At 32.0% G+C, this 23,942-nt stretch overlaps 1 protein-coding gene across 1 annotated transcript; it reads right to left on the reverse strand.

The window, feature by feature from the left end:
• Window positions 1-1,315: 1,315 nt before the first annotated feature.
• Window positions 1,316-23,849, reverse strand: LOC134238866 (uncharacterized). The gene is made up of 4 exons (XM_062720975.1): window positions 23,806-23,849; window positions 12,822-13,055; window positions 2,049-2,387; window positions 1,316-1,879 (listed from the first exon to the last, which is right to left on the reverse strand). The coding sequence occupies exons 2-4, from the start codon at window positions 12,883-12,885 to the stop codon at window positions 1,677-1,679; spliced, it is 606 nt and encodes a 201-aa protein (XP_062576959.1). The 5' UTR covers window positions 12,886-13,055; window positions 23,806-23,849; the 3' UTR covers window positions 1,316-1,676.
• Between the last annotated feature and the right edge of the window lie 93 nt (window positions 23,850-23,942).

Consider the following 23,942-nt stretch of genomic DNA (forward strand, 5'->3'; position numbering starts at 1 on the left):
TCTTTAGATTTAGCGTGATTAGATATCTACACTGAAGCTGAGGAAAGGCATATTTTCTTTTAAGAAATAAATATGGGCTTCTTTGATCAACTAGTATCACAGAGATTAAAACTCTATATCAAACTGTTCGTAGAGGTTAAGACGGTTTGAAGAAATTTGCTAATAGTTACATTTATTTTTTCAGTAAATATTTGTACTAGAACGTTTGTACCTATTGGTATAGAATTTGAATAAACGAATCATTTTAAAGTTATGTAAAAATACAGAATGACAACTAGATAACACAATTTGTCAATAATTATATCAATATTTACACATAATCAAGTCTTATAGCTGCTAATGTAATGTAAATCCTTTTTATCATATAAATGAATCTTAACTCATATATATTATTTCTTTATTGCAAAGAGATTATTAAAACTACCATAACAATAAATATCCTTTTGAAATTGAATTTGTTTTGTTCCTTGCCAAGTTTTCGAATATTTTAACTTATTCCCATCCTACTATAATTATAGAAGACATATTGACAATTTAAAATGAACAACTCAAACGTCATTGTAGGTCAAAACCTGCTCTTTATTTGATATAAAAAAGCAACATATAATATAGAATTTCACATATATTTTTTTACTCTAATGGACTCTTCCATATGCTCAAAAATTGATATTGGTACATTTATTAAATAGTTGTTTGAATACAAATATAGCGATAACACCGTCCTGCATACCAGTGTTTCTGTATTCAGTACACGACATATCGTTAAGCAGAAGCATGCTACTGCCAAATGAGGAATCCTCTGTAAAATCAACGTTTTGCAAATCTACGGTCGTTACAATAAAATTATTTGCAAATGGATGCACAAGTACAGCCCATTTTGTATTTTGACTGACATGCTTCATATCAATAGGTAAGCCATATTGTTTTAAACTAATTTTGACTACAGAAGTCTCCCTTTACCTGACCAGCAAGATAGATTCAAAATGGTCAAACTAAACATGCTTCATATCAATAGGTAAGCCATTGTTTTAAGCCAATTTTGACTACGGATCACTCCGTTTACCTGATCAATACGGAGGGCACCTGACAGGTGTGACTGTTAACGGGATCATTCTTATTCCTCCTAACGATCTTATCCAGTTCTGATGTTTATGGAATCCGTTTGTTTGCACTTCTTGGATTAATTTCATTTACAAATTAAAACTACCATTATCATCTTATTTTTAAATATATAAAATAATCAGATAAAAAATGAACTGTTTCTTTAAATCAAATAATCATTCTGACTGATTAGGAATGGAAATTGTCTCCAGTTTATATAAAAGGACCAACTCTAAAGTGATCAAATACGTAAAAAAAAAATATATTACTTTAAATTGATTATAAAACTGAAATATTATTATTAATCGTGATCAAAGTTAAAATAATGTACTAAAGATAAATAATATAAATAATTTTTTGAAACAAAACACACTTATTTTCTGTTAATTTTTCACGCTTTGCGCAGATTTATATACATGTACTCTATCAGTGAATGTCTCATTCAATTGTTTAAATTGAAATTATGTTTTCTTCGGTATGGCGATTTATGGATATCATTTATAATTGTTGGATTGATATGAAAAATGGCGGTGTTGCAGAAATTTCTTTTGTCCTGCTGTCAATATAAAGAAATGTCATATGAATTGGTCATTCACGACATTTTGAACCATTTTCTTCATCAGTTCGTACCGTTTCGGTGGAGCAAAATTTTTGGATTGTTCGTATTTGTTTTCTAACTGTGAGACAGTATCTGACACAAGAGAGCACCGACCCTTCAACCCGTTCACCTGATGACGTAATTGTTCAACTTCCGACTCAATCTGTTCTACAGACATATCTGAAATAAGAATGTGTTCAAGATGGTGAACCTAAACATTTCTTTATATCTTAATGCTATATTTTTTTCTTCTATTAATATGTAAAAGTAGTTTATTAAATAAGTTCCTTTGACAGATATTTTACTTTGCTTTAATATTTTTATTCTTTAAAATAAAAACACAACCAACCATCTAAATCTGCCTTTCTCCTTGTTAATTCTAGAGAATAGGACAATTCTTTATATCCATTGGCAAGGCTTCGAATTCCAGTTATCGAAATAGATCCAGGAACTTTATCTTCATTAAGTTTAAAATGAAGAATTGTTCTTTTAATCATGCCTTTCAGTAAACCATAGCGCCTTAAGGGGTCGAAATCTTTAGATCTCTCATAGTCTTGTTGCAGAGTGTACACAACCTGTCTGACGTGTTTATATTCACGCTGAAGTGAGTTCAGCTCCATACACAGTTGTTCGTGAATTTGCCTGATGTTCTCTTTGTCTTTTCCTCTTTCCTGGTTGAGACTTTTTCCTTCAATACATTATAATAACTTTACTCCTACAATGTATTTGAATGATTACTGATACTCCTCTCAAGAAGCAGCTGATTTTAGCCAAATCTTTATTTCTATTAAGAAAAATATGTCTGTATTCCCAAGTTAATTTTAAAATCCAAGGTTAGAAATTGTATTCATTATTGTTTTAAAGGGTGTCATTTTGAGATAGTACATGTATATGTATCGTCCACCGACAGGGTATCAAATATCTTACAAGAATATGCAGGAAAGTTTTACTTAAATTTTACTTGCTTCATAACACCAGGAACGATTGCATTCATTATATAATGAAGAGGTGCATTACGGAAGATACACATTGTTGAGTTCTGGGATAGGATAGAATCAAAAAGTGGTTTCAAAGTTTTACAAGAGAATGATTTATAGACTTTGAAAATTTCAACTAGAAATACAAGATGTTGTTAGTTATATTAAAGTAAAAATTTCCCACATACCCCTTTTATGTAAATACTATGTTTTAGAGGAACAAACTTGAGCTGTATTTTGTAAAATAAAAGAGTTCTTTCCAAAAATAGGTTGTGCAGCGGTAAGAACGTCTTCTGTATTAGGGTTGCGTCGTAAGATATTGATCCTTACGTCGCGGAACAAGAACAAAGGAAAAGGTATTGTTGTAGGTCAGAAAACAATTCCTCAAGAACATGTTTTTCCAAAGATTTTTGCTTGAACACGTTTTTTAATATACAAAAACCGGATTCCTTATTAATAGGGATGTCAACGAATAGACTTTTCGACTGTCAGTCAAATGAACCGACTATCGAATAATGAAACAACATTCGAATATTAAATAAATGCAAGAAAAGGGTCGTGATAAGTACATTCAAAATCCTCCATCAAACTATGGTTTTACCTTAATTTTTATGTAAATATTTTTGAAATCACTGGAAAATACATTTGATTGTTTTTAACCAAAATATACATGTAATATATGAAAATTTTTAATTGACTTGTACCAATTATGTTTACAAACTCTAGGAATTTCAAATGCTTAGGAACACAAAATATTTGCAAAGCCGTGAAGTTTTAAAGTTCGATAATTATTAAAACTATATGATAATATTACACAAAAGACATTTTGATATATAACTTGGGCAATTATTAATTGAACAAACGGTATCTAACAGTTTCATTGGAGGTGTGGATAGTGTGTGTTTACAATTCCCCATTTCCAATTTATTTAAATTTCCCAACTTATTTTTATTAATAAGCTTTCAAAATTCTGTGCTATAAAAAAATAAATGCTCCGAATAGTCGACTATCTTTCGAATAATGCAATCGAATGTTCGACTAAGGAAAATTAATATTCTGACATCCCTACTTATTAAGCAGTTGTGCAAAATTTTAGACGATGGTTTTTCCTTAATTTTCCTATTTTTAATCACTTACATTTGATTGTTTTTTTAATACCAAAATATCACATGCTTTTTAAAATGAATTTTGCTCCTAGGTTACAACTAGGCTACGATTCAAAGTGTGTTAAAGTTGGGACCAAGTTAACGCACTTCGAAAAAAAAATTTCAAAATGCGTCAATATCGACAATATAAGCGCACTTAGCAAAAAGTGCATTAAACATTACAAAATAGGAGCGGAACAAACACCAACCTCGAAACAATAGTTGGGATCAGGTGCCATGGGGGAGTGAGCATCGCCTGCCGACCGTTCACACCCGCCATGCTCCTTGTCATGATCGGGAAACATCGGAAAATTCCGTGGACAAATCAGAGCGTTAATAATGGCCCGGCCATCAGTATAAAACAAGTCAGTCAGCATTTGATAAATTTTATTTGCTGACAAGGTCATTTTATCGACCAAAGAACTTAGTAAATGATGACTTTAAACGAGACTGTTGATATTTTTTCTTCATCGACTTGTTTGTCAATAACTTTACTTGTTTTAGAAATTGTTCATACGTAGAACATCTCTTCCGTTTCGAATCAAATGAGAGATATAAACCCCGTATGCAGGTGACAAAGGTATATTGCTTCAAAAGAAAGGGAAGTTGACGATTGAAACGTTAAAGTCAACACTTTTATCACAAAGCTTTGATGTCAGATAACCATTAACGTCTTTTTCTAGTAAAATATCCAAATATGAAACAGAATGAACTTTTGGACAATTTTAAATCATGGGTATTTAACAAAATCAAAAGCTTAAACAAGAGGCTCATGGGCCATGGGCTAGTTAAAAAACACAAATGAGCCCAGTATTGAGAAGTTAACCTGTTGGGGGAGGGGGATTTGAATTTTTTATTACTTGAGAATGTCACTATATCAGTAAAACATACCTGTATAATTTTGCCATACTTGAGAAGAAGAGTTTTAAAGATTTTTCCTATATATTTCTACATAAAGATTTGATTGCCCATTACGGCCCACCTTACCCCCAGGGGTCATGATATGAACAAACTTGAATAAACTCTAACTGAGAATGTTTCCATATTAATATAACCAATCTTAGCTTTGCTTATCTTGAGAAGAAGATTTTAAAAAGATTTTTCCTATGCAAAACTTTGATTAGCCATTGTGGCCCCACCCTATCCTCGGGGGTCATGTTTTGAACAAACTTAAATTTACACTACCTGAGGATGCTTCCACATTAGTTGCATCTTTACTGGCCTAATGCTATTGGAGAAATTTTTTTTAAAGATTTTTCCTATATATTCCTATGTAAAATTTTGATCAGCCATTGTGTCCCCACCCTACCCCCGGGAGTCGTGATTTGAATATACTTGAATTTTATACTACCTGGGGATGCTTTCACATGATTTTCATCTTTCCTGGCCCATTGGTTCTGGAGAAGAAGATTTTTAAACATTTTTCCTATTTATTCCTATGTAAACCTTTGATCAGCCATTATGGCCCCGTCCTGACCCCGGGGTCTGATTTGAAGAAACTTTAATCTAAACTACCTAAGGATGTTTCCACATGAGTTTTATCTTTCCAGGTCCGATGGTTCTGGAGAAGATTTTTAAAAGATGCCATTAATTTTTCATTAAGTCATAATTATCTCCCCTTGGAAGAGAGCTTGGCCCTTCTTTTGAACAAACATGAATCATCTTCACCCAAGAATACTTTGTGGCAAGTTTGAATGAAATTGGCCCAGTGGTTCTTGAAATGTGAAAAGTTTACGACGACAACGACAACAAAGACAACGACAGACAACGGACAAATTTTGATCAGAAAAGTTCAGCCTTCGGTTCAGGTGAGCTAAAAACTTACGACTTTTCAACTTCATACACAACCATTTCCCAGGTTAAATTAAAGTCCAGGCTTTTTTATGTTATTGACAGCTGTTTTTTAAGTAAAAATTGAACTCGCAATTTTAGCTATCTTGTCATTGGTCATTTGCAAAATTATTTTGTTAAAACATTCTACACACAAGTACTCTGAATTTTACATCAAAAAGATGCCTGAGTTTCTGATTGACAATATCTATGTTGTTTTTGAAGACCAGGACTTCCAACAATCTATTGGAATTCCAATGGGCACTAATTGCGTCCCGTTATTATCAGACCAAATTTTTCTCGGTGAGAGTAGATCAATTCATGTTTGAAAGAGATATAAGAAAATGCTACCTTTCACAAAAATCTAAGTCCAGACATATTCTTTCAAAGTACTTTAAGTGTTAAGGGTAAAAAGAAATGATGGACATTTTAACGTACTTTGATTTTTTTTAAGTGCGTTGATTTTGTCTCATTTTCATCGCACCTTGAAAAAAAAATCAAAGTGCGTAATTTTTTTCGAAGTGCGTTTCCACGTCTTATATGATAATATATGGCCCATGTGGTTGAAAGTAGAGGCTAAATTTGTTTTGAATTTTTAAGCTATTCGTACTTGTCCTTTAAATTATAAATTCGCTCCCCGGTAAGTATTGGGAAAAAAAAACTAAGTGATATTGCCACACTACACTATAACTTATCATCAATTCATCACTTCTACCAAGAGGAAAATAAAATGTCAAATTTTTAAATCATTTTAAAATAGCGAAAAATATGAACATCCATTGTACTGTTGCAATGTGTATCAAGGTTAATTCAAAGTCTTTTGGGTCGAAGCAGTTAATCTGATATGTATTTTAAAGAGCAATTTCGCATTTAATTAAGAGAACTGGGATTGCATTTCTCCAGTCGGGGATATCATGTGAAATACTGTTAAAATGTCATAACCTGTAATATGTTCTAGATAAGGTGTTCTTTTAGATCCATGTATGATATAGAGCCATTTTCTTACCCCTAAAAGCGTTAGCCCTTGACGGAAAATCAAATATCAGGTTCATCTTTAGCGTAATTTGTGTGTTCTACTTGCTATCAACAATCCACTGAGGGGTTTTACTATAATAGTCTAATGGAACTCATACATGATAAACACTTTTCAAAGATAGCAATAAAATCTATACCCAAAATGAAGACTAGATTATGGATAGGTATAAACAAAGAAGATTGGAAGCGGTCTAGTGAGGTTGCTTTAGTCTGTGATTTCTTTATCATAACATTAAAAGTCAGTCCCTGAGAATACAAACAATTTCTAATACAAGTGTCAGAGTATCGCGTAAATGTTCAGATACTTTGTTAAAACAAATATCGATTGGATTATTTTAACATTTCCTTCTCATCAAAATAGTTATTTAAAATGTCCATTTCACCGAATATATTTCAATATTTCCAGGTCCTTTGGTCGATACAATGTCCTTGAAGCAAAAACGATCTCTCACTAAGCAAATGCTTACTGACGTTTTTTCATACTAATTCTTATTTGTTAAACTCTGAATTGTCCACGGATTTTCTTCCTTTTCCCCCTACTTCTACGACAAGGAGTGTGACAGGTCGGCAGGGGATCCTCACTCCTCAATGGCACCTGATTCCATCTCCGATGTTTTCGGGGCCCGTGTTTGCTCTACTCCTAATTTTTTTTGTTGGAATATAGTAATGACCTTGAAAATTGTTTGATAACTCCATATTTCATCTTTCCTAGGTACCTGACCCCACCTGCGGAGTTTCCAAGGGTCTGTGCTTTGTTGCCCTATACACAGATTTTGTATTTGCGGTAGATTTTCTAAAAGATCGATCTTCATCATCATTTTTTAACTTCATCTACTTAAATGATATTTTCGATTTCCATTTTGCAAACAATTTCTTTTTTCAAGTTATAGGTAAAAGGTGTAACGGAAAATGCAACGGAAATATCCCGTTAATATCTAACCAAACATGATATGCCTCAAAACTGATAACAAACTTAAACTTTTCAACACGAGACTATTATAAGAAAAAACCTTATGTTTAACTACAGCATTGCAGATTTCTAGTATATATATGTCCGGCGGGCTTCATATTGTGGCTCACATGCATCACGACAAACCTATTACTGCCTTTGTTTTATGTTTAAATAGGAAATAGAGAGACTTTCTTTATTTTGTTCAATTTTGTTATCTAGCCTTTGCATGTTTTAACATACTAGTACTATGAAACAATTAATGTATATTTCACGTTACAAAATACCCCATAAGAATGGAAAAGCGAAAACATCACTTTTACCAAATCTCAGTATATATCCTTTTTACATGAACTGTATTGAAACAAAATATATATAATTATCAATAAAATTTGATTAATTACTGTATTTCACTCCTGTCCTTCAGATGTAGTCTCAGTTTCATTCGATTTGTAACATGGTGTAACATTAGCTAAGATTAAGCACTATTTGCATATTGGTATTGACTATGTGGCAGAGCTAAGCCACTGTGGGAGAAGATTTATTAATTGGCATGAAAAAGGGCATTCATCAGTTCGTAGGGGAATGATTTTCTGTCTTTCTCTGCACAAAAGCATTAATCTGATAACTGATTCTCCAGGTTAGGAAATCGCTCAAATGCCTGCACGACAATTATCTGTAAACTATAGGAAGAACAGGATTCTTTTATCGGAATTTCGTGATGAAAAACATCTCAAAGACATCTTCCTTATCCATATGATATAAAGCAAAATTTCTGATGCACAGTCATGAAAAACATTTTAAAAGACAATAATCTTCAGAAAAAACAAATGGAAGCTTATCCATATGATATAAAGCAAAAGGCCCAAAAAATAAAAATATTTAATATTCAAATAAAATAAAAAAGACCTAACACCAACCGTTATAGCCAAGGTGGCTAAGTGTTTTTTGTTTTGTTTTTTTAAAGAAATGGGTCAGACTGTAAGGTCAAGGGGTCAGATATGATTTGTTTTAGCTTGTTTGTTGCTGATAATTTTTCACTCATATGAAGAAGCCAACACTTGCTGGAGGAGGGTTCCAAATTAAGACTTATACTATGTAAAAGCAACAACATTTTACAGTGGATAATTCAACTCCTTACTCTATCGCACATTAATTAATCTTATCATAAGGAATATATATAATTGTGAAATATGAAAGCCATAGCTCCAAGCAGTCGAAATTTATGAACATGATGACTTTAACCTTACAAACGTCAACTTCCATACTTTGAGTGAGTTTATAATGGATTATCCAGCTTTTATATTAGTGACAAACAAGTTTTCCTTTAAAGTCATCATTTCGAAAGATCTATGGTCGATACAATGACCTTGTCAGCAAATACAACATATCATTGAGTCAAATGCTGACTGACATTTTTCATACTAATTTTTAGTCCATTATTTATATACTGAATTGAGGACGGATTTTTCTGTTATTTTCCGATTATGACGATGAGCACGGCGGGTGTGACCGGTCAGCAGGGGATGTTCACTCCTCCATGGCATCTGATACCACCCTTGATGTTTCGGAGGTCCGTGTTTGCTCTGCTCCTATTTTGTACTGTTTTATGAACTTTTGATCTTGAATAGAGTTCGTTATCTCCATATGTTTCATGAATAAACTTTTTTGCAGACAGAAGATAAACAGACAGAAGGACGGACGGAGAGGGCAAAGATTATATATCCCTAATCTTCTATTACAGGGGCATAAAATTAGAAGATTAAGAAAATTCTTCCATAGATTTACCTCCATCTTGGAGTGAATCATGTAACAATATAATTATTGTAACTTCTGAAAAAAAAAAAACAACAGAATTTTCTTGCAGATTTGTACCAAATTCAAATCCGCTGCAATTTAAGAGTTTACAATTTTTTCCATTTTAGTAATCAGGGCAACTGCATTTGTCAAAATATGAAACAGATAAATAGCATTACATATCTTAGTTTAGTTTACACGCAGTTTATTGCAATCGTACCGAAGTCGTAAAAACAGTAGAAGCATTTTAATATCTTGTTCACAGACAAATATACAAACAGCTGCTTAACAAACGGAACCGATGATAGTAACCCTACCATTGACTAGACTGCTAAAAGCGAGTTATAAAATGATCATGTAATGTAAAAGAGGAAAATACTGGGGAGAAAAGCTGATAGATCTTATATGTATTACTTTGAGTGACGATGGATTATCCAGCTTTTAAACTCAGTTTTAATTAGCCATTCATCAACAGTAATTAATTGTTACTATTAATATGTTACATTTTTATATACGCATTCTTTGGGTGTAACTTTCAACAAAGTTTCAATCTGATAGCATTTTGTTCGTATATATCTGCAATAATAAATTATTTAGGCCTAACTACTATTTTCTTGCAGATACAAATTGTAAAAAGATGAAAATATGCGTCTCATTTCCTAAGAAACAGTCATGCATTTATAGGAAGCTTAGGGATGTATAAGAAGATCGATAAAATTGATTTAACGACACAAAACTTGATTTAATGCTAAGGAGGCAATATCAGAAAATTAGTTTGATCTCCGCAAATATTCCAATTAAAAATAGCGACAAGCCCGTGGACATCCAATGATATCGATGAGGAATCTTTAATAAATCATTAAACAGATCTTTTCTCATGCTGAAGCATACTTTGACACTTTCAAATGGATGCACATTAAAAAGAGAATATATTTTTGTTTTTACCCTAAAATTTTGTTCTATATTTACGCTTTTGAATCATCTTAATCGACGTAAACTGGTTCGTGGCTGACCAAATCAAATTTCTAAGTCAATTAATAAGACTGTCAAATATTTAACTTGCAATCAAATAGTTTTAGGGATAGAGAGGAAAGTAGAATTGTAAGGTAATTGATATCTAAACTAAACATTTGTACTTAAAGTTAAAAAATGGGTCATGTACAAATTGTAATGAACAATGAGGATGAATATTCAAAAAAAAATTGTGACACAATTATCATATAACCTTTCATTGCGAAAGCGCAAGCGACATGCTTTTCTTGACAGAGCACCCAATCAAAATCCTTGACATAGCCTGGTGTTTAACAACACCTTTTTTGGGGTTTTTGGTTTTATATTATTTTATACCATAAAAATTGATCCAAGGAAACATTTATGTTATATTTTATGCATAACATGTTAATAGGTACCTTTCACCTATGTACATGCATATTGCTTAATGATTTGTTTTACATTTTACTTTATGTCATTGAATTAAATGACATTGACAAAACTGCTGTGTTTTTGTTTTTCACTGCACTAAGGCTGATAATAGGAGGCATAAAGCGACTTTCTGTTTAAGAGATTATTTTTCGCTTTGATTGAACATAATAGGTGTCAACAATTGCAAGGCTTGCCTAAAGAGTTGCGGTCTGTTAGAGGAATCTGCACTTTATCCTTACAAAAACTACGATGCATGGCTACTACTGCAATAATGACTGTTCTATTAAACTCCGATAAAGTACTTACTATAAGTATTACAAAGTACTATAAAAGCTTATTTACCATTAATGAAGTTTTTGAAAGTAATGTATTGTCGTGATTCAACGTAGTTAAATAATGTTGCAAAGGTCAGAAGCCAGTGTTCCTTTAAGTTTATTGTATGTTGCTGCAAAAATTCTGTCGGTCACGAATGGAAGGACTCAAAATGATTGAGGAAAAAAAATCCAAAAAAGCAATAAAGTCCTTTCTTATTATCTAGCAACAGCTGTCGAATATAGACTATCCATCAATACACAATACATTAAATTGTACGGCTACTAGTTCCATCGCCTTTAATATTTATCTGATAATAAAAGAAATTATTGTTTATTTGTGTCTACTTCGATAATTTTATGCACATGAAATTGCTAAACTAGAGGAAGGCTTTTAAAAGTCTTTCCTCATCATAAATTATTAATCATATTTTCATATTTTTAACTTTCAGAATAAGTACAAATTTCAAAGGGATTTAAATCAACAGATTATTCTATATTTAACACGAAACTTACTATTGTCTAGGAATGCATTTTTTACAGATGTATGTATTTTTTTGTTATTGTCTGAGAGCAAATAGACGAGGAAGGTATAAATTACATGATGGACATTTTTAACTACAATGTAATCGAAATTAAGCTGGAGTTAATGATAGATGTTTACCCTGTAGCTAAAATAGAAATCATGTGTTTCACCAAAAAGCCACGCCATCCTTAGCAGATATCGATTTTCGTGGAAACATTGAAATTTCATCAATTTATAGTCAACAATTAATCACTCGTCTTCCGGGCATCTCGAAAGCTTTGAAGATTAACAATAGAGACCAACTTCCGTGAGCTGACTTAAGTTTTTTATGAATCCACAGCGGATTAAATCATGATTGCATTATCCATTTATTGCTTCTTTATTTCACTTTATGACATTCAAAGTGTTTATGTCTATACATTATTCATTGAGGAATTGTATCATTCTCTTCCCTTTTTTGTGCGGATGATGATCAAACATAGTTGTATATCAGGATAATCTTCGTAAGCTTACTTTCAAAATTATTTATAAAAAAAATTGTTCATATATATAAATACTTTCTAATTTTAAAAAAAATCCTTAAAATTTAAAATGAGATGATTTTTTTACCTATAAAAGATTTGAGATAACTAGTACTCGCTAAATTTTCTAAATCATTCTCTTTTCTGATATATCGCTGAACAAAGGATATTATTTGCAATTACATGTTATCAACTTTTATATGCAAAAAGTCGAAATGAAACTGGATTAAAACTTAATGAAAAATACGAGTAGGTAGGTACACCTCAACATCATATATATTGATACTTATCAATCATTGCACAGTAAATATTTCTACAGATGTTATTAAGACAAAGAATTTCAGACATATAAAAAAAAGTTTTTTATCATTCGTTATACCTGGTTATCTAAATTAGGGGAAACAATTCTTTTATTTTATCATACTTTATGTTGCGATGTAATCCTTTAAGTAATCCTTTAAGTGTTTATTATAAGGAAAAGAATTATCTTTCAACTATGATTGTTTGAAGATGACTATAAGCAGTTTCATACCTTAAATAAAATATCAGGAAAAATAAAAATCCTTCAATTTCAAGAACTTGAATCTGAAAAATAAACTGCATGCCTACCTTGAGCAGCTGAGGACGTCAAAGAAAACCACTTAGCAAAGACTTTGGCACTCTGTCCCATCATTTCAATAACAGTAACACGGACCCCTTTTGTAGTGCAGCATGAAGAGAGATGGTGATGCTGCTGGTTCACACTGCTGGTTCACACTGCAGTCCCAGGGCCGTATCCTGTTTTTGTCCTCGGCCACAAGACACAACAGATGTTACAGGACACTTTGCTACAGATTTCTCTATCTATTGATATACAGAACAACCTGTAGTCGCAGGATACACATCACGTGACAGACATTGATCAGCGCCTCTCTATATTATTAAATCAATATACAATCTGAAAATTTAATTCGCTCTCCTCATTCTACTCAAAATATTGTATCTGACAGCGCTTTGATGTCTGCTGTAATGATTTCTTAAATATATTAAACAAGTCAATGCTTTGTATCAATGAGGATAATTGCTCGTTATTAAATGTCTCATCCTTCTCTACGATACTAGGCCTAATTGAACTTTTCTGTTTTGGAATTTATTTTTTTAAAAATCTGCTGAATCTTACTTTCCAAGTACACACGCACGTACATATAAAAAAGAAGAAAAAAATCACTGCCGCAGACATGTCGCAGAGATTAGAGCCAAAAAAATTGCTTTTTCTAGAGTCGCAGAGTGAGGGGCTGTGATCTTCACGGGTTCGAATCCCAGGTCAGTACACAAAAAGTTCTACTTCGGATGAGACCGGATAAATGTCAAGTAAATCGGGCATTTGGAAGATAAAAAATACTATTAAATGGAAAAAAAAATCTGTGAAATACTCAAAATGAATTACAAGATACACTTATTTTTCTATATTTAGTAATCCAGAAGAGAACGAGAATATGTATGGAGTGCATATGTACATCTATTCAGAAGAAACAAATCCACCACTAGATGTCAATGTTCCGACGAATACTGGTCTTAAATAATAGCATTTCAGTTCTCCTGGTATAACATGATATCACTATTGGATTATAAGCCGATGAACCGGTGGTCCAAGGTTTGGAAGAGAGAAAAAAAGGTCGTAATAGTTAATAATAAATAAGGCTTGATTTCCTTATAATGATATCTAGAGGCTTTGGCGGAAATAGTAATGCTGGATAAATGTTTTATTTTATTCATGAAATGGATTTAATAACTCATAGAAATGACATTCATGTTACAGATGCTGTTATAACCTAACCGAGCAATCCACCTGTAATGATAAATAACTAGCACCCAGAATAAGTTCGATTTTTTGAGGAGTTAATTTCCCTCTTAATCTTCGATTAGATTTGTTAGAGGTCCTTGCTAACTCCATGTCATGCAAAAAGTAAATCAACGTCCTTAAGGATATCCGATCCTAAGACAGGAAGGATAACTCAAAAAATTAATATTTAATTTGAAATGCATCAAAATGAAGTTTGAAAATGAATTTTTTTCATGAGACAATTTTCATTTTATTCATCTTTTTAAGATTACAGGTTTTGGAAGTCTTAGAGAAGGTCTTATAAATGTTGACATTTGTACCCTATAAAAGAAAAAAAAATAATTATACAGGTTTTTAAAAAAAATAATATTTTCTTGAATCCAGCCTTAGATACCAACGCTTATTAGCATGAAATGAAATAAGAAGTAATATGATGTGTCTTGCAACAATAGCAAAAGCCTTTTACACTATGTATTATAGAATACGTGACGTAAATAGACGACAAAAAATACCAAATAAGTATAAAAATCATGACAATTTCTCTGAATGCCTGGATACCTATCGTTTTTTAACCTAAAATATATTTGTTGATCAATTTGCAATTAGAAAATGTATTGCTGATATTCCAATTCGCTTTTTCTGCAAAAATATTGGAGATTTGACAATTTTCCCAATATAATATGATTAACTTTAATTTTTAACTTTAAAGAAATACTGTGGATAAATTTACATAACTTTGTGGATTCAGAGATACTTTTATGAGTATTTTTGATTACTTAACTGCTAATTTTATAAACCTGAGGATCGGATTACCTTAAGTTTAAAATCAAATGTTTGTTAGTCCCTTTTCGAATCAGAATAAAAATACTGAGTGTAAGAAAACCCTTTTTTTTTAAATAAAATGCCTTAGGTATGAATTTTGACAAAAGGTACTAGTATATATCTGTCCTTGCGATTCTTATCAAAAACAATATTTGAATCAAATGTTGAATTTTGGAAAGAACCCAGAATATCTACATGTACATGTAGCATACATACGTATACGTAAAGCCAAGTGTCACCGCAAAGAATTAATAAGATAAGTGGTCCAGCCTTTCGATAAGCGAGGACAAAATATCGTCTCAAAATTTAAAATATCGCACACTAGGTCTTTATGAATACTTCTACAAAAAACTTTAACAGAGAGGGAAACATAACAATACGAGGTGAGTTATTGATAACAAGTTTATGAAACAATTACGAATATCAAAATCCTGGTTTAAAGTCATCAAAAATACTTTGAAATGAAATACATGTTTATGGAGATAAAGAACAGTATTTAAGCTCAAAAGTCCATTTAACAATAAAAATAGAAGCAATGCAAACAACGACCTCCAAAACATCAGAGGTGGGATCAGGTGCCATGGAGGAGTGAGCATCCCCTGCCGAGCGGTCACACCCTCCTTGTCAAAATCGCGAAATACCAGGAAAATCCCTCGACAACTCAGTGTGTATATAATGGCCTAACGATAAGTGTGAAAAAAGTTAGTTAACATTTGACTTAATGATAAATTGCATTTGCTGATGAGGTCATTGTATCGACCATAGAACTAACAAAATGATGACTTTAAACGAGACTGATGATATTCTTTTTTTAACAACTTGTTTGTCAATAATTTACCTCGCTTTGAAATTGTTCGTACGTAGAGCATACCTCGCGTATCATATCAACTGAGAGATATAAACCCTGTATTCAGGTGATGAAGGTATACTGCTGCATAAGAAAGGGAAGTTGACGATTGAACAGTTACAGTTATCACGTATATCTTGCTTGGTTATTAGATTGCCATTAACGTCTTTCTCAAGTAAAATATCTAACTACGAAACAGAATGATATGCCAGACTCTGTGTGTCTTTTATCTCAAGCTCATCGGGATATATCGTATCGATATCAGAATGGAAATGACCATTGTTAATTGGCAATACGACATCGACAATCTAAATGTCGAAATGTCAAGTTGAAGTCCACCTCAGGTGTTTTTCTTCTTTTCATGATAAGATTTTGGACAAATTCTGCTTCATAGGAATACAAAAAGAGGTTTGATAGTAACAGGGCGCAATTGGCACCCATGGGGATTCAAATAGATTGTTAGAGGACCTGCTCTCCAAAAACAACATACATACCGGTATCGTCAATCAGAAATTCAAGCATATTTTTAATTTCAAATTTAGAGTACTTGTGTGAACAATCAATGTTTTTGACAAAGTAATTTTTGAAAATGACCAATGACAAGGAAAGTAAATTAATTTAACGCACTTTGAAAATTTTTTTCAAACATTTTTTACTGAAAAATCAGCTTGTGTGATATCAAAAATGAGTGTTTTTGACAAAGTAATTTTGCAAATGATCAATGACAAGGAAAGTAAATTTTAATTAACTGATGAATGTAAATAAAATTGAAAAGTCGTAAGTTTTTTTGTTGTTGATTTTGGTAAAACATTTGTGATTGAAAATTTTCCAAAAAATCCTTGGAATTTTTAAGTATCCACATCTGATTGACACCACTTCTCGGATATATGGTTGCAATGTACTCCTGAAGTTTCTCCATCATAACTGTTAAATAAATAGTTTTGTGAAGAATAAAGAAAGAGACTTGGTAGAACATTTATGAACATGTATCTTTGTTTACGAGGATTTGTGTGAAGTTTGAAATTCAATATAAATATGGTTATATGAAAAAATAATATGTACTTCTAAAATAAGTATTTTTTATTTAATGAAACTTGCTAGAAATGGAACATCTATAGGGCGTTGGGGAACTGTTCAAGAACATATGTGACGGTTTCCGTTCAGTTTTAACCACACGTTATTATTGCTATAACGCAGAACTGAAATATCAAAATGTAAGAAACAGTAACTTCATAGCACTGTAACAAAAGAAAATTAAATGCAATTAAATCTTGTAACTCCAACGCATGCTGAAATAAAATAATTTAAATTTAAACGTAGTCTTGTCATTTTCGACACTTGGACAAGCATTTTCCTTCGGCAATATTTCTTTCAGAAAAAAGAGATAAAATTATTCAAATGATTCGCTTAATTAGTGGCTTCCTCTATATTACTTTATTGTTGAGGCTATCTGCATTCCACGATAATAACAGAAAGCAATGAATGTACATTTGCTGATGGTTTCCTTTCTGTTACGGAAACGCTTAAGAACTTCTGGGTAATACAATGACAAGGACTATGTTTCTTAATAGCAATTAATCTCAAAGGCATTGCTACCCCGTTTATTTTGTCTTGTTGTCAATGTACTATTAAGCTATTTTGTGTCAAGGATGAATTTTCTGGGCGTTTTCAACTCAGGTTTTGATTGTCCCTTTGAGATTTGTTTTCATATTGAGATGATACCACTTGCAGGTGAAGGGCTGCACTTTTCAATCTCTACGAGGGCTGTTCAATAAATACCGGTAATGTCCTGAGCTCTATGACATACAGCATAGAAATCATATGACATTAAGCTTGACTTTCTCTCCTGATTGAATCTAAAATGAATTGATTACAGTTTATGTGGCCACTTTTCATTACATAGTTTCATTGTGAGAATCTGGAAAAACAAGGGCTATATGAGATACTGCATTAAAATGAATGGTAAACAATCAGTAAACTAGAGTGAAATAAAACACTCCATTAAAACTGCTGTAAAACTCTTACAGAAACTTTAAGAAATATTCACTGAAATATGTCAAATTTAGAGCAACCAAATACTCTATTATAGACACATGAGCACGTGGATTTCAAAGAACAAAAATGATATAATGGGCATCAAAAATGGGTACCGTCCTTGGCGACAAGGACTTGTAAACAACCAATGTACTGTTTGCCAAAATTCAACAAATTATCCCTGATGATGTTTGATTGACTTTGAAATACATAGTAAAATTAATAGGCATCATTCTGGGGATAGTTTACACTTTTTAAAAGAAATATTTGACAGTATAAAACTTATTAATCAATGGTTACCCATGTTTTGAAAAATGAGTGAAAACGAAAGCGTGTAAGAATATCTAATTAATTATTTTAAAATTCGAAAATTGTAGTTATCCACGTGTCTCTGAATTTCAAACTGATAATAAAACTTGAATGAATTGCTTTAAGCACTCAAAACAAATTAACAATAGGATGCACTTGAAAAAAAAACGGCCAAGGCCTGAGAAAAGCAAAAAATTGCAAAAACACAAAAACAGTTTTATATACCATTTTCGTAAATATTAGTGGTCTTGTTATTCAAATTCTTATTTGGGGAGGCAGTTCATTTTCTCTAGTCTAGAAAGCAATTGTTTGCAAAAAAAAGTCAAAAGGTTCATGAGAGGATGGAACCAGAATCAGGAATCCACTATATTAAATTACTTCATGACAGCTTCCAAACCCACACGCCATGAAGAGTAAAGGAGTTTTGGGGATAAACAGAAAGGTCATGTTTTGTCACACCAACAATATTCGCAAGATCTTTCACCCTTTGAATTGTTTCATTATCCAAACTTGAAAAAACACCTTTCAGAAAGAGAGACAAATTCAGGAAATCATAGGATCTGCCATATTCCAGTATATGAAGGGTCATACTCTTAAAGGAGTTCTAAAACAATCAGAAATTGGATAAAAATGTTATGGACATGTGTTTTAATTCAAAGAAAATATTTAAGTAAAATCATTAAGACTAACTCATTGAAAATCGTTTTTTATTCTTTCCGAGCACCGAGGACATTATTTATTGAACAGCCCTCGTACTAAGCACCCAAGGTCGTTGAGCAATAAGGGATCTCTTTTGCCAGTATCTACTGATACACGGGTTCTCAGAGAAAGGAATAATTCCTCGTCTCTTTTGCAAGCACCCTGAGCAATGCGCCACGCGGGTCACTTTCACGTCTAGTAAATTAAGCATGAATTTGAATAACAGTGATTTACATTGTCTTAAGGATTAAAATATTTTTCCACGTTAAGTAGATGAGGAGCCATCTAATAAGCGTTTATTTGAACATTTAACCTCTACGGTCACAAAAAGTAAGGTAGACAACGTTCTTCATGCACGGGCCGAGGCCTTACCGTCCTAGTTATATCAAACAGAAATGCCGCTGATTATTCTTATGTTCAATCAATGAGCGTATTTTAAACATAATTTTTTTATCCGAATAGTATTTAAGTACACATGACTTTAAGAAAGATAACTGTTGCAAATTAGATTCAAAAAGTATTTATTTATCATAATAAATTGATAAATTTCTTATTCATTTTGATTTGTTTGTTTTTTATGAAAAGTCATACCATCGAAATCAAACAAATCTATTTTTTTATTAATAATAATGAAAAGTTAAATACTGTGTTACACCTATCAATATATGGTATAACAAGAGGGAATTTCCGATCTTGCTGTACGGTACTTTGGTGATTAAACTTATATAAAGTCTTGCAATCAGATTACATGCATATGCATATTTATCTCATTAAAATAGACCTATATTTTTACTCCTCTTCTATACGCTTCAATACATCAAGTCCTTTCTTTTTTGTCTATTCTAGTTGTGTTTTTATTGTTTTTATGATAATATTCATGATTCATTTCATGTAAAAATTATTGAAATTTAACAACCTTTTTGGTTTCTTTTAGTTTTCCTTGTGACATATGTTACATATATTTAATTCATATTTATGTAACTTTTTGGATGATTATAGTTTTCCTTGTGACAGGTGTAACATATAAAAGTACTTAATAACAGATAATACTGTTATATTTATGTTTTTAAAGTTTCATTGGCATTTGTTATAAATACTCTTTTTCAATTGCAAAAAACCAATTTGCCATTATCATGGGCCAACCAAACAGAACAGAGCAGAATTTAAAAAAAAAATAATGAGACTAGTTTGCATAAAACCTATTGAAACTAGATATATTAGCTTGTCAAGAGGTACATGAAACAAAAGAATTATAATTTAACGAAAGCTATAGCAAAGACTGTGCCAAATATAAAAAAAATGATCGAGCTACTGCGAATTTCATGTTACTAATCACATGAAACTATTTAAAAAAAATTTCAATCAGCTCAGCAATGCAATAAATACAGTACAAAAGTTTTAAAATATTCAAAAATTGCTGCTGCAATTTAGAAATTAAGAGTTTGATTAAAATATTTCAGTTCAGCTCAGTTTATTGAAGTCGAGAGACATACATCTCATAGACAATATTTACAATCACACATTTTAACACATGTAATAATGAAAAAAAACATACATCTTTACACATGTACCCGGTAATAATGAAATAAACATACAACGTACATGTACAAAACATATAATATTTCTGATAATCTATAAATTTTATAAAGGGACTGTTCTTGATGCACTTGCTAATTGCAAAAATTTTCCTACATTACATAATTCTTATATATTCTGTGTATAAGTAACTCTACCAAATTGAAGACGCTTGGTCTTCGGGAGTAGTAGGTTTTAATGTATTTTTGTCTGAACGTGTTGTAATGTGGACATTTTAACATAAATTGGAATTCATCTTCTATGTTACCTAATTGACAAAGACTACATGTTCTATTATTTCTCAAAGTTTTATTATATCTTTCTTGTTCAATCATTAAGTTATTCGCAGATAGTCTTAATCTGGTAATTGTCACTCTATATTTTAGATGTATTGGTTTACATAAATAAGACTGAAGGGTAAAATTATCTACAAGGTGTTGATAAATGAGACATTTTGGTGATTTACCTAAATCTGACATAATGTTTTGGATAAATTCGTCACACATTCTCTGCTGTAAAATATCAATTGTGTTACTGTTTATACAATTGCTATCGAATAGTTCTGCAAAACCTAGCCTATGAAATTCATTTTTTAATATTTACAATCCATTCATCATTATTTTCTAACCTTTCTTGTAAAGACATGCTAGAATTTCAAGGTGTCTACTGTAGGATGGCCGATATGAGCCGTCAGATAACAAGAGCAGCTCTATTATGTATGCAGAACTAATTGACTTTGATGATAGTATTGCCAGTTTCATTTTGTACATGTACAGCTTTGTTAATGACAAAACGCTTGTAGTTGTAATATCAAAGATTACTAAAAATGATCATCATACCAAAATACAAACGGACATCCTATTACGACATTTGCTGTAGTTCTATTTTACACATTGATCGCAAGAAGGGTGACGACTTGTGCAGTTAACATGGAAAGTATCCTAAATGAGCTGCTTATATTTGAGGGTGAATACACGATTCATCAGCGATTATATATCAAATATATGATTACTGTCTTGAAATATAAGCGATATTTGGGCGAGGGTAAGAAAACGTGATAGAGGGCGAAGTTTGCCGAGCTTCTATCACGTTTTCTTACCCTCGCCCAAATATCGCTTATATTTCAAGACAGTAACCATGTATTTTATATTATATCATTCGGGCTACCGAGGTTTTTAAAACTTTTTAAATGTTCATTTTCAATTTCATTTCAAATAAATATAACATATAAATGGAGTGTGGAAATACATGACTGAAATGTACATCAATTAAGATATACAACATGTACAAACAGTTAAACGCTCTGCATCGTATTTAGTCGCCTGTGTGGCTCAGTGGTAGGGCGTCTGCTCTGAGTCGCAAAGTAAAGAGTTGAACCTTACGTCGGGGGTTCAAATCTCACTGTTGGAGGTGGAGACCCGTCCTTCAGATGATATTTATACGAGGTCTCGTGTCTCAGTAAACGCTGGCATGAAATAGATATCTTACTGCTCAATCGCCCATAGTACCGAGTATATAGGGCTGTTCAATAAATAATGTCCTGAACTATATGACATACATTACAGATATCGTATGACATTAAACTTGACTTTCTCTCATTATTGAAAAATTTATAACAAATATGTGACCACTTTTCATCACATAGTTTTATCATGAGAAGCTGGGAAACAAGGGCTTTTCGAAACACTGCATTATAAATGAATGGTAAAGAATCAGTAAACAAGAGTGAAAATAAAAGCTTCATTAAAGCTGGCGTAAAAGGTAAAAAATCAAAAGAAATATTAAATGAAATATGTGACATTTAGAGCAACCAATGCCTGTTTTATAGACAAAAGAGCAGTTGGATTTCAATGATAAAAAAATATATAATGGGCAAAAAATGCGTCGACAATTCAGTGCCCACAAAAATTATAACAACTCATGTACTGTTCGCCAAATTTCAACAAATAATATTTGATGCTGTATGATTGACTTTAAGACACATAGCAAATTTGATAGACATCACATCGGGGGTTGTTTACACTGTATTTAAGAAACGTTTGGCGGTAAAAAAGCTTGATACTCAAAGGTCACCCTATATTTTGAAAAATGAGTGAAAATGACAGCGTGTACGAAATTCTTAACAATTATTTTAAAATATCAGTAGTTGTAGTTATCCGCGTTTGTTTTATTTTCAAACAGATATCGGAACATGAATCTATCACTTAAAACCCTAAAAACAAAATTTACCATAAGATGTACTTGATAAAAACGGCGAATGTCTGAAAAGTGCACAGGTATGCAAGAGCACAAAGACAGATTTATATGTAATTTTCTTAAAGATTAGTGGTAATGTTGTTCAAAATCGTATTCGGAGAGACAGTTTAATTTCTGGTAAAATTTGAAGTCTAGAAAGCACTTCTTTTTGGCCAAAAAATCAAAAGGTTTATTAGAGGAATGACCCAGAATCAGGAATCCACTACACTGATATATTCTTAAAAAAAGGTCCAAAACCGCATGCCCTGAAGAGTAAAGGGGTTTTGTGTGATAAACAGAAAGTTAATGTTTTTTATCATTAACAATTTTTGACAGACGATCTTTGACACCTATATAACTTGTTTCAATTTCCAAACTTGGAAAAAACACCTTTTAGAAGGAAGAAACAAGTCCAGGAAATCATTGGATCTTCCATTTTCCAGTATACTGAGGGACATACCTAAAAACGATCAGAAATTAGATAAAAAATGCTACGGACATGTATTTTACTTAAAAGAGATTAAATAATAAAATCATGAAGAATAAATCATTGAAAAGCGTCTTTTACTTCTTTCTGAGCACCGAGGACATTATTTATTGAACAGCCCTCGTATATAGGTCAAAATTTGCAGGCCTCAACCAGCAAGTGATGGCGTCTCCATATAAGTGAAATGAAATATATCGGTATAATGAACAATATTCAAACTCTTTTTAAAAAATCCTTCAAATAATACAAATATGGAGCAAAGCAATCCCGGGACTCCAAATTATCAGAGGTAGAAAGGTCCCTAGACTGGTCCTGATTTTTAAAAAGAAGGCTAGAAATAACTTCTAATGGCAAATAATTATTATTTGGTCCAGCATAGTTTTTTAACCTAATTCGAGTATGCTGAATCCGAAAAAAAATATGCTGGCCTTCATGAAAATGACGTTAAAGAGGTCAAAATGGCGATTCAAAATGGCGTTAGAAGTATTTTTTCTATAAATCGGACCAGACTACCATGGAGGAGCATCACCTGCCGACTGGTCACACCGGCAGTCTGTTCCTTGTCACGATCAGGAAATAATCTGAAAAAATGCGTCGACAATTCAGTGCATAAATAATGGTCTAACAATCTGTATGAAAAATGTCAGTCAGCATTTGACTTATAATGATGGTTTATATTTGCAGACAAGGTCATTGTATCCAGAGAAACGAAATGATTATTCATATTATTTATGTTTCATCAACTTTTTTATCAATAACTTACCTCAATCTTTTAAGAAATAGTTCATACAAAGAACATGCACTTGCGTATCGAATCAACTGATAGCTTTAAACCCTATGATGAAGGTATACTGCTGCATAAGTAAAGGAAGTTGACGATTGAAAATTAAAGTCATTACA

Source organism: Saccostrea cucullata, unplaced genomic scaffold (genome assembly GCF_032062105.1).
Source record: "Saccostrea cucullata isolate Sc308-1 unplaced genomic scaffold, CSIRO_AGI_Scuc_v1 ctg729, whole genome shotgun sequence".
Classification (NCBI taxonomy): Eukaryota; Metazoa; Mollusca; class Bivalvia; order Ostreida; family Ostreidae; genus Saccostrea; species Saccostrea cuccullata.

What these genes read in the sequence shown, in the direction of transcription:
- LOC134238866 (XM_062720975.1), bottom strand. Translation starts at nt 12,885, where the DNA reads ATGATGGGACAGAGTGCCAAAGTCTTTGCTAAGTGGTTTTCTTTGACG. An exon ending in GACGTCCTCAGCTGCTCAAG is followed by an intron (nt 2,388 to 12,821) that starts GTAGGCATGCAG and finishes AATGTATTGAAG; the next exon opens with GAAAAAGTCTCAACCAGGAA. An exon ending in GAGAAAGGCAGATTTAGATG is followed by an intron (nt 1,880 to 2,048) that starts GTTGGTTGTGTT and finishes TTCTTATTTCAG; the next exon opens with ATATGTCTGTAGAACAGATT.